The sequence below is a fragment of the Aythya ferina genome, assembly GCF_964211825.1.
Source record: "Aythya ferina genome assembly, chromosome: 1".
In the NCBI taxonomy this organism is placed as follows: domain Eukaryota; kingdom Metazoa; phylum Chordata; class Aves; order Anseriformes; family Anatidae; genus Aythya; species Aythya ferina.
The window spans coordinates 199,498,074-199,510,321 of record NC_140296.1 but is presented as its reverse complement, the minus strand read 5'-3'; the positions used below and the strand labels follow the sequence as shown (position 1 = coordinate 199,510,321).

General features: G+C 42.3%; 1 protein-coding gene across 4 annotated transcripts in view; it reads left to right on the top strand.

Annotated features, from left to right (window-relative positions):
- The window catches only part of ELAPOR2 (endosome-lysosome associated apoptosis and autophagy regulator family member 2), a 101,603-nt gene that overhangs the window by 71,457 nt on the left and 17,898 nt on the right, over positions 1-12,248 (top strand). For all 4 annotated transcript variants that reach the window (XM_084497915.1, XM_084497917.1, XM_084497916.1 and 1 more), the window contains 8 exons: positions 959-1,064; positions 1,688-1,840; positions 2,902-2,990; positions 6,177-6,357; positions 7,071-7,199; positions 8,170-8,260; positions 10,918-11,020; positions 12,111-12,248. In XM_084497915.1, coding sequence (XP_084354041.1) covers positions 959-1,064; positions 1,688-1,840; positions 2,902-2,990; positions 6,177-6,357; positions 7,071-7,199; positions 8,170-8,260; positions 10,918-11,020; positions 12,111-12,248 — 990 coding nt within the window. The remainder of the gene's footprint in view (positions 1-958; positions 1,065-1,687; positions 1,841-2,901; positions 2,991-6,176; positions 6,358-7,070; positions 7,200-8,169; positions 8,261-10,917; positions 11,021-12,110) is intronic.

Below are 12,248 nucleotides of genomic sequence, written 5' to 3'. Positions count from 1 at the left end.
TCAGCAGAGCTTTAAACCTCAATATGCTGGACTGTTATACTGGTAGAGTTTATCTCTCTTCTTGTGTAATGGTAGTTATACAAAGGTAGAACACCTTCAGGCCAGCATTGCTGTGTTGGCAGAGAGCATCTTGTACTAGCAGATGTGGTACAGCTTTATAGGCCAAGTAGGGTCTCAGTAAACCTGCTGCTCTTAGTGGCTAGAATGATGCAGTAGTAATATAGGCGAGTTGAAGTCAGCAGGCACCATCACACTACTGAAAGTAGTCCTGCCTTCCTCCTTCTGCTTGTCCTGGCCATGGTGCCACCAACCCACCACCCAGGCTTGTGCAGCTGCTTGCTGAACCACATTGTGAAGACAAGTAGGTCAAAGCAGCTGGAAGCTGGGTGGTTTCCTGTGCCTCCTTTGTTATTCAGGGTCAGTAATGAGCAGGAAGGATGGGACTGCAGACTGGGACGTCCATGGTTTGTGCTGGTTTAGTGCTCATGAAGTTGTAGTGTTAGGCAAAGCTTGATTTTTAAAGCTTTGCCTGTATACAAAACTCACATGTGAGCCTGGATTTTCAAACATTTGTCCCCCCCCCCCCTTTTTTTTAAATGTATTTCAAGGCTTTAAAAACAATGAATATCCAGCTAGAGGTAAATGTTCCTGAGTGCCAGGGGTAGCTGGATAAATGCGGGAGCAGATTTTCCTAGCTCTTTTTACCAGTTCAAAAGCAGCTTTGGTGTTTTTCCATTAAACTGGGGTGTCAAGTAGCTTTTTTATTACTTCTACTTTGGCACTCTTCAGAGATGTCTCTACAGCATCTGCCTAGGTGTCTCCCCATTACTTCCTGACTCCCTAAGCAGCTCAGGAAAAGCCAAGATCATTGCTTGGGTGCAAAAAATCTGAGTAATGGAAGTAAGAAATAATTCCTTGGTGAGGGGGTGCCTGCTAACTGTCATGCGTATTTTTGCAGGTAACTTTGAAATCAGGTAGTAACATATTATACTGGAGAACAACAGGGATTCTCATGGGGTCCAAGGTGGTAAAGCCAGTTCTGGTGAAAAACATCACAATTGAAGGTAAGAGATACTTGCCTTTTACATGTTATGTTACTCTTTTGTCACAGGGTTTGTGAAGTGCTCTTTCTACTGGTGTGCTATAAACACCGAAGTGGCTTTTTTAGTCTCCTTGTCTCCCCTGCCTTTCTTCTCTTCTAAAATACAAAAGGAGCATCAAAACTTCAGTCAGGGAAAAGGCTGAAAATTTAATTTAGCTGGTAAATAATGCCATCTACTGGAAAAGACTGGGTTAGCACGTAAAGAGAGGAAAAACGAATCAAGTTATCTGTATGTGTTATACAGAGACCGTGTTTATTGGCAAGCCTCCCAACAGTGAAAAATAGACATATTTATCATAACAATGGTAGTTAAATTACTGCTTAATGAATTTATTTAATCTTGGATTGCTCTTTTGGTCCCTTTCTAAGTGTAATCAAGCTTGGGTTGCTGTATAAGGTACTTACACAGGTCAGACCTGCGTTGAGCAAAGATTAATCAAGAATCAGTAAAAATAGAGTTTTTAAAGTGCTGAAAGTCTGTGATTTTTAATCCAGCTGACAGGTTTTCCCAGATAAGCTGGTTGGCTGTAGTAATGGAGCATGCCTCTCTGTATTTCAGTGCTTTACCTGCAGTTTACCTTACAGGAGTTGCATATACATCTGAATGCTTCCCTTGCAAGCCTGGAACCTTCAGTGACAAACCAGGCTCATCTGGCTGCCAAGAGTGTCCAAGAAACACTTATTCTGAGAAAGGAGCTAAAGAGTGCATCAAATGTAAAGAAGAAATCTATTATGCAGGTACATAAATCAAATGGGATAAACAAACCCAGGAGAGTCTGAGTACTTAAGGTCATAAGAGACATGTGGTTCTGTGTGCAGGTGTAAGAATGATTTTATCCAACAATGTTTAGTCTCCAGTTGATATGAAAAGTGGAAATGAAGATGGGGTTTCCCAAAAGCTGCAGAGGACACTTGTGTACATAATGGGTCACACACAATTGTGGCCAAGGCCACATATGCTAACGTGAAGGAACAGAGATGATTTTTCAAATATATCATATGGGGGAAAATAACTGTCGTGTTGCGCCCTCTTGTGGTAATTTCTGTTATTGGTTGGCAATTCCTGTATTTGCTTCATCACTGCCCTCAGACTTGTGTTTCTAGGAATCCAATTCCCAAATCTTCCTCTGGCCCATCCCTGCTGCCCCTCTGGTTGGAAGATGTGGCACATCTCTAGTGCCTAAAGTCCTCTGTACTCCCAGTTGTTGTTGGCTGATGATCATGAAATAACGTGGGCAAAATCCAATGGTCAAAATACCTTTTTGTTTGTTTGTTTGTTTGTTTTCTTGAAACTGTTTAATACGAAAGTTTTTGAATAATTGGTTACCAACCATAGCACCTGCTCTCACAGTTTACAGCAAATGCTTGGGGAATCTGTGCCTGTGCTCATAATGGGAACAGGAATTTTGCAAAAATATCTGGTGAAAGGAAAAATTGGGCTAGTTTTGTAAAGGACTTTCCAATCAGTCAGAGTGTTTTCATTCTTTGTAAGTAAGGAAATATTTCCATGCTTGGACAACTTACATGAATTACTGTGTGAAAATGAAGGGTTACAGTGACTCTGGTTATAATGACTTACTGAATGTCACAGTGACAGTATAAGCTTAGGTAGTATTTTCCTTGTTCCCCCTGCAGTTCAGAGGAAGTTTCATGTTGGCTTCATGTAGAAGTTTAATTTTTCATTCTGTTTTTGTATTTTTCTGCTGACTCACTTTGCTCACCAGATTTCAAGTTTGTTACTATTGTTTTCAGGAATCATCTGATAGATTAACATCCTGTTCCTCACACTTTCTTTTTAGAAGAGGGATCCAGTACGTGTATAGAGCGTCCTCCATGCACAAGCAAAGACTTTTTCCAGATCCACACCCCATGTGATAAGGAAGGAAAAGTAAGTAGAAAGTGTGGTATTATTTATAAGCTCTTTGAGCTTTCTGTGGTGTCTTGATTTGAAAACAAGGTTTTCTTTGAATTTCTTTCCCAATTACTTTTCCAATTTGCTTCCAGAACTGAGTCTCTCTGAGTTGTGGGCATATCCTTTAGTTGCTTTCTCTGTAAAAATCTGCTTGTCTTGAATCTACTTAAAAAATCATTGTGGTAAATGCTAAGCTCCTTGCACTTGTGATTTTTCTTACTGGGTCCTTGACCCAGTAAGTGTATGAGCACTGCCTCTGTGCTCATACAAAAAATCAGCGTTGGAGCACAGGCCGAAGTGCTGTCCCAGAATAGACCTTACTGTTCTGTCTTGAGCAATCTTTCCTGGCAAATGTTTGGCTTGTGCCAGTGTGCCCTGTCCCAGCAATGCCCTGGCATAATTCAGGTGCTGGCATAGCACAGGAGCACTGGATGTGACTACACCCATTTTGGGTGGAAGAGTGTTTGATATGTGCCATGCCCCTTGGTTTTAGTGTAAACGAAGAGTCTATGATCTGTTTAAATAACAGTATAGATATAGCCTGGGAGTGCATGTACTGCAGCAGAGCCTAACTGCATATAATATGCTTGTCTCATGCCCCCAAAAGCCTGACCTCTCAGTGGGTTGTTTCACCCAGGGGTCTTAGGTCTACTGAGTCTCTCATAGGAGGATCTCTGGGTGGAGCAGCCTGAATTTGGAGCTCTTCTGCTCTTTGTCCCAGCAGTCACATGGTGGAATTTGGTGAAGTAACTCCCACTTATTGGGATGTGAAGCTTAGAGGTGGATGGGCATGTGGTCAGGCCTGTTTTGCCTCTTTTCTTCCCTTTCCTATCTCTTAGAACTGATTGGGACAGCAAGAAGACAAAATCTGTAGCACCCATGGGTTGATGGCCTAATACTTGTTGGCAGGGTGGACTATTTTGAGATCTCCTCATTGTCTGGTTCCGAAATGCAACTGAGAGACTGAGTGCTTTAATAAGGAGAGCATCAGTGAATTTAGTCCCAGAGTTAGCAGGCTGCACAACCTGTTCTTGTCTTGCTAATTCTTGCTCTGTTAACTTCTTGCAAGGACTTGAGGAATTAGCAGCAGTATTCACTCCTACACCCCCAGGTACTGAATCTTCTGGTTGGAATAAGAACATGTCATTAATGCACAGATACTGGCTGAATATTCAGGTCTGCTTGGTGCTTGGCATCTCTGGAAATCAGTCAAAGTTTGCAGTGCTACCCAGCCTTTTCTCCAACTGACGCAGTTCAATCAGAGGACCTGACTCTGCAGCCAATCTGCAGGTGAACAGTGGCTGAAAAGCACCAGCCTAAAGGTGTATTGATCCATGACTTACTAAAATCAGACAGGTTTTTCACTGGACATCAGATTGTTGTCTGCCTCCTGCTGTCCCCACTTCATGTGTAAAGTGGCTTTGGGAGATTTAAGCACTTGACTCCTATTGATTTTCACTCATCTTCTGCTTTAAAAATCCCAGGCTGGTTGCTTCAGCCCCAGCCTTAGAAACCCTCACTTTTGTAGCAGTGGGCACTCTGACCCCTTTCTTTCTGCTCAGCCACAGTAGGATTACCTGAGTGTGTATGGTGTGTTTGGGCTCTGGGCAACCACACAGGCACTTTGCTAGCTTCTGATCCTTTTTATTTTAAATGCTGTGTACCCTTGATGCTGCTAAAGTAGACAGCAATACTTCAGGAAATCCTGTAAGTGTTTGGGCAGGCTGATCAACAAGGGTTGAGGAGATGGGAGCTGAGGAGTACAGCAAAGGGTGCAGAGAGAGATGTCACTCTGACAGAAGGAGCAGTCCCATTGTACCTGAGCAAAGTGATCAATGCAGATCCAGCACCAGCAGCCAGATTCAGTCAATGCTGCCAAATAAATCCATAGTGATGAGGTAGGACAAATGTCAGGCTGGAACATCAAGTCCACGAGGAATGGTCAGGATCTGGATCAGCAGGGTACATGGACTGGCATGGACGTGGTTGTAACACAGCTCAGGCAGAGACCACGGGTAATATCCTCAGTTTAATTGCAGCTCCCAGGAGCCTGTGCATAGGCTTCTTCAGCCTTTTTTACTTTATTTTTTTGAACAGCTTTAAAGCTGGTCAATACTTCTTGAGCAGGTCTGTGTTATCAGAGGGCTAGCCTTGAGCACAAGCAGCTCAACACCCATGGTGGCAGCGGCATATGCCCTGATAGCAAGGATCAAATTCAGAAGCTAAAATCTCCTCCACCAAACTCTGTACTCATGCCTCTGGTCTCAAGGACCCCTGATTGCACTGCTGGGATCAAAGGGTGGAAGAATCCAGAGTGGGAGCTCTGGCCAGGTTATTGTCTTAGCAATTGGATTTCTCTGAAGCTCAGCTAATTTTCCTTTTGAGATATTAAACCCCATGAAGGATAGACCTAAAGGCAGATGAAAATTTGAGACCTGACTCTGCAGGTGATCTGTCTCAGCCTCTTCCTGAAAACTTGTGTTGCCTTCAAGAAAGGTGATGGTGGAAAGGCAATACCTCTGTATACGGTAACGTTAAGGACTCACTCATGTTTGTGTTTGTAAATTACTCCTTATGCAGCGTGGTGGGTTTGGAGAAGAGTTGGGACTGTTCCTGTGTGTTCCTGGAATTTGCTCAGTAGGTGGAAATGACCCATGAGAACTTTAGATATTTGCAAAGAATAGACCAGTGTGGAGAAAATGCAAAGCTTGTGACATTCTCTGATAAGATACCTTTCAGATAAAGGGATTTTATAGTTGAGAAGTAATATGTAAGGTAAGTATGGTCAAAATGCAGAGATTCCTTGTGGAGTTATTAGAATTCTTAATCTGGTGTTCCTCAGAAACATTTTTGTGGGAAAATCCATTAGATAAATAGTAATTGTGTGGGAAAACTAGATAAATAGCAATGAATGTAGTAGTTGTTTTAAGCTCATATTTTTGCTTTGCTCTTTAAGACCTGACATCTTGGAATTGCCTGTGAGCCCAGTCACTTCTGTTTTCCTGTTTTGCCTTTTCCTTTATTGTTCCGGTGTGCAAGGTTCATATTTGGCATAAAATGTTGGGAATACCCTCATTTAATATACAAAGGAGACTTTGATATGTGCATCTAGCCCTAAAGCTGCCTAACACGTCATGTGAGCTCAGCGTCTTCTCCTTTCAGACTCAGATCATGTACAAGTGGATTGAACCCAAGATCTGCAGAGAGGATCTCCCTGATGCATTGACCCTACCTCCTTCTGGAGAGAGGAAGGATTGTCCACCCTGCAATCCTGGCTTTTACAGCAATGCCTCGTCTTCCTGTACTCCTTGCCCACAGGGCACGTTTTCAGATGGTACACAGGGTAAGAGTCCACAAAAAACTGCTTGTGTCCCCAGAAACAGTTGTCTGTTTGCATGTGGCTGAATTTAATGACGCATCATTATAAGCTGGAATTCGTTTGGTATAAAATTCTCAGTAAACACCATTGGAGAGAGGGTATTGAATATCTGTTTTCCCTCTGAAGTCTTTTCTTATCAGGGATTGCTACTCTACATTGACCTGCTGTGTTCTGGATGCATTTCTTGGCTGGTATAAACATCCTAGGGGGAATTTTAATGGTTTCTGAGAAGGGAATCAGAACTTTTACAGTCAGTAATTCTTTTTCATCTATATTTTTGTCCATGCCAAGCTCTTCCCTGTGCAAATCTCATTTCAAGCACTGTCAGATGAGCACTCTGCCAACAACTTCCAGCTTAAATTATGTTTCATTGGTTCTGAGGTGTGTTGACCCAGTGGTCACCTACAGAATTTTGAGGGGACTTGCATTTACCACAAGTAGGGTCAACCTTTAAACTGAAGCCACTAAAAAGGAAATACAGCTTGGGGGATCAGTTGCAGTTCACTTACTGTGAAGTTATGATCTGCGATTTATAAAATGCTAGTCTCATTTACACTCTTCTGGTCCCCATATGTCTTTGACTATTTGATTATAAATAAGTTAATTATATTCTTAGATTATTATTTGAGATGTAGTTTCACTGCATTATTTCATTTTCCTACTCTCTCTCACTGTAGAGTGCAAAGCCTGCCCTGCTGGGACTGAACCAGCTCTTGGCTTTGAGTACAAGTGGTGGAACATCCTGCCAAGCAACATGAAGACTTCTTGCTTTAATGTTGGCAACTCAAAGTGTGACGGGATGAATGGTGAGCCAACGCCCTGTACTGTTACATGCTTGTCTTTATCCTGTGCTGGTCACTGTTGTGATGGAGCACTCATCAAAATGAACATGCTCTTTGCTGTGAATCACAAAGAGTTTCTCCCTCTTTTCTTTTATTTTACCAAGCTTGATAATTCCTGCAGGAAGCAGTGTCATTAAATATCACAAAGAGGAAATAAAACATTTTTTATACCAGAAGAGGGCAGGAGATACAGCTGACATGAAGTTCTGAGCTAAAGACATCCCACCATATACTTTGATGCATCTGAATAGCCCTGTTGATAAAAAAAACAGTTTGAATTCTCTCTAATTTCTCTCTGTTCATGTTTTGTGGTAACTATGACTTTCAAAGACACACATAACTCTTTTGGAAAACTTAATTAAAGTTTGTGGTCTTTGTTCATTCAGCTCTCAGAGCTATCTCTCTGCGTATTTACTAAAATAGCAGCAGAGAGCAGTCACAGCTCACTTGTGAAAATGATCCCATTCAGGACTTCTCTCACCTCCAGCCTTTGCTGAGAGATTTCCCTCCATGTGATCTGCCTGGCAGGTTGATGTAACTCAAACTTTGAATTCTACATTTAGAGAGGTGCACTGAAGTATATGCTTAACGTTTAATGCACAGATTGATTGACTGATTGAGTTTTAAAGCTGGAAGAGATCAGATGGATCATTCCTTCTGATGGGAAGATTGGCACAGGTTAGGAAATGTTAAATGATTCCAAGCTGACATTTGCCTATGAAGTCAGCAATTAATGCAGTTACTATTTTTTTTTTTTTCTTTCAAAAGCGTTATTATACTGTTCTACAGCTTATACCAGACATCTGGTAGTAATGCACTGAACTGTTTAAAAACATATGGTAACACAGAATATATATATATATATATATATTTTTTTTTTTTCTGTATGACCAATGAACCATTTTGAAAACCTGTTCTTTTTTGTCCCATGAAGGTTGGGAGGTGGCTGGTGACCACATCCAGAGTGGGGCAGGAGGCTCTGATAATGACTACCTTATCTTGAACCTGCACATCCCAGGATTTAAGTAAGGAACAGGATTTTTTTCCATTTATTTCTCATTTACCTCTGCCTCTTACACCTAGTTCACATTACCTCTAGAATGAACAGAGTTTTCCTTTCTGAAGTGTAAAGATCATAGAATCCAAGAATGGTTTTGGTTGGAAGGGACCTTAAAGCCCACCCAGTGCCACCCATGAGCCCAGGCTGCCCAAAGCCCCATCCAGCCTGGCCTTGGGCACTCCCGGGGATGGGGCAGCCACAGCTCCTCTGGGCAGCCTGGGACAGGGCCTTACTGCCCTCTGAGTGAAGAATTTCTTCCTTATATCCAATCTAAATCTCCCCTCTTTTAGTTTAAAGCCACTCCTCTTGTTGTACCACCATACCTCCTGACATAGAGTCCCTCCCCAGCTTTCCTGCAGCCCCTTCAGGCCCTGGCAGGCCACTGGGAGGTGTCCCTGGAGCCTTCTCTTCTCCAGGCTGAACACCCCCAGCTCCCTCAGCCTGGCTCCACAGCAGAGGGGCTCCAGCCTCTGAGCATCCTCGTGGCCTCCTCTGGATCGCTCTGATCCATCCCTGTCCTTGTGCTGGGCCCAGAGCTGAACGCAGGCTCCAGGTGGGGGCTGAGGAGAGCAGAGCAGAGGGGAACAATCCCCTCCCTGCCCTGCTGCCCACGCTGTGTTGGTGCAGCCCAGCACACGGTTGGCTTTCTGGGCTGCAGGCACACATTGCTGGCTCATGTTGGGCTTCTCATCCACCACCATGCCTTCTCCTCAGGGCTGCTCTCCATCCATTCCCTACCCAGCCTCGATTTGGGTTTGGGATTGTCCTGGCCCAGGTGCAGGGTTTTGCCCTTGGCCTTGTTGAACCTCATGAGGTTCGCACAGGCTCACCTCAAACTTGTAAAGGTCCCCCTGGATGGCATTTCTACTGTGAAAGATCTCATGAATGAGACAAGAAAGAACTTAGATTTAGTCCTGTGTCTCCAGTCATTCCATAGCAGCAGACAATTCTGTAAGACTTTGGTTTTCAGTAGTGTTTGCTTGAGTCTGAGATGCCAGCTGGTCGGTTGTCTGGAAACGGAGAAAAGATATCCCTCTGTTTCTAAATCATCCCAAATTAACCAACTTAAACATGCCATGGAGTGGATATGGGTCCCATGTGACTTTGCACTGCAGCTCCAGACAGCCTGTACAGTCTGTGCTTGCCCTAGAGCCAATGGAGAGATGCAGGAACCTTGGGAAAACAGGACATCCCACCTCTCATGGATCCTCAGATAGGATGAATTACCTTGTGCTTGTGTCTCTTCTTTTTCAGAAGAGTGAGCTTAGACTCGTAGCTCAGACCCAGTATCAAATATTATTTATATTATTATTTATATTATTATTTATATTATTATTTATATTATTATTATATTGTTACATATTGCACCTCAAATATTGTGTTCGGCTTTGGGACCCTCAATATGAGAAGGAAATTGAGTTGCTTGATCATGTGCAGAGAAGAGTAACAGAGCTGGCAAAAGCACTAGAAAATGAGTTATAAGGAGTGAGTGAGGGAATTGGGATTGTTTAATATGGAGATGAGGCTGAAGGGGAGACCTTATTGCTGTCTCCGAGTACCTGCAAGGAGATTGCAGCAAGAAGGGTGTTGGTTTCTTTTTTCAGGTGACAAATGACAGGACATGGTGCAATGGCTTCAAGTTGCTCCAGAAAAGGTTTGGATTGGATGTTAGGAAGAATTTCTTCATAAAGAGGGTGGTCAAGCATTGGAATAGGCTGCCCAGGGACATGGTGAAGTCTCCATCCCTGGAGGTATTTAAGAGACATATGGATGTGGCACTGAGGGACATGGTTTAGAGATGGGACTCAGTAGGTCACGTTGATTGTTGGACTTGGTGATCTTGAAGGTCTTTTCCTACCTAGATGATTTTATGATTCTATGATTAAGATGAATAAGGTATGGCAAAACGCACCTCACCTTCCCTTTGCTGTATCTCAGCTGAGTGGGGTTGTGATTTCTTATATCAGATGAGCAAACCCTGCTCTTTATTTCACAGTATGGCCAAAGAACAATGAAAATAAAAGAGAAGCAAGGAACATATCCATGGAAAGCTCAGTGTGTCCCAGCATTGCTCCACTGCAGTCATTTCTGAGCTGCAGTCATTTCCATTGCAGGTGTTTCCTAGTATTTCTCTGCTGTAGTCACAGGGGATTCTCCAAAGTGGTCCCTGCTGCTGAGTGCTTGGGGGAGTCAAGGGTATTTTTAAGCATTTAATACTTAGCAAGGGAACACTCTGAATATTTCATGGTTTGCATGAAACTCCTGAATGCATCTTCTAGCGGTGAAATGTAGATTCAAATGAATCAGTGCAAATCACTTAAAGCTACTCCTATGTAACAGATTTAAGTGATAAGATTCCCTACTGATACCTTCAAATTTGGGTATTGATTGTAAGGAGGGAACTGTACCATAAAGAAGTCAAACCCTTAAAAATAATCCTGCTGTGCCCAATACTCAGTGCAGAGCTGCTGTGCAGACCTGGTCTCTGTGGTTCTGCAAGGGCAGGTTTTATGTGACAGGATTTCAGTGGTTTCTCTGCTGTACAAAAAGCAATTGGGAGGATTGACTATTGCATGTCTGGAGAGCACCTTGTAAACGTTTCATTCCGTCTCTGTTAAATAGACCACCGACATCAGTGACAGGAGCAACTGGGTCAGAACTAGGACGGATTACTTTTATTTTTGAGACCATCTGTTCAGCAGATTGTGTGCTGTACTTTATGGCGGTAAGTGAGACCTCTCTCTCCATGACTGACGACTGAGCCTGGTATTCCACATGTCACTTTAATACCTCTACATTGGCGTGATTAGTTGCACTTGGTTTATCATGACTAAGATTAAGCATGACATTATTTTAGTATCTGCAGTGCCCTTGCAGAAAGGATTTAATTAATGATCTAGCAGAGTTCCTCCACCGCTTGAATTGTGAGCCATTCTTGGTTGTCTGTTTATTTTAAAAGACATCATTTGACATCAAAGAGCCGAACTTCCCCTGTTAAAACTCTCAGTGGCTCTTGTGTGGTCAGGTTTTCCCCCAGAAGTTCAAAAGCATTGCAAGTCAGGGAATAGGACAGAGGGATGGGAGAAGGCAACTTTGGAAATTTAGTCTTGGTCCTGCCAGTGACCTGGAGAATCTGTAGTACAGCAGACATTTGTCTGTGAAAACAAAGTGCCATTGTTTTTACTTTTGTTATCCATCAGCTGAGGAAGGTAATGGAATGTCTGACCACTCTCTTGCCCCTTCCATTGCAGTGTGATGCTGGTGCTTTTTTTGTTGTATTTAGTGGTAATTTAATGAAATCTACTCCATCTTCCACTGGGTCATTTACAGCTGATGGAGAATAAGAAACAAAAAGATAGACGGCACGTTTCTTTTTCTCACATAAGTATTGATGCTGTTACACTAAAGACACCAGCAAACTGGATATCCAAAGGTGGTAGAAGCTACAATATTTCTTTGAATTTTAATCTTCCCTTCTCTGTACACTGGTACCCATGTATTTTATACATAAACAGAATTTGAAATCTGAAAGAACCATTGTGCTGAATCTGTCCTCATAATGTTCATAATTTGCCATAGGACTTTAAATTAACTGCTGTGGGAATAAGAACATCTTTTTGAATAAACACTTATTCTCAGCTGAAAAATTGCCAGTGATGAAAAGCAGGATGAATATGTTTTCTCCTTTATTAAATGTTAAATGCAGTTGTAAAGTCCTTTATATATATATTAATTACTATATTATAAAATACTAATGTTTAGTATAGTATAACCCCACTTTTTTTCTTTTTAATTTAACTGTCTCTGTTTTATAGGATATTAATCGAAAAAATACTAATGTGGTGGAATCATGGGAAAGAAGTAAAGAGAAACAATCCTACACTCACATCATCTCCAAAAATGCTTCCTTCACATTTACCTGGGCATTTCAGAGAATAAATGAGGGCCAAGAT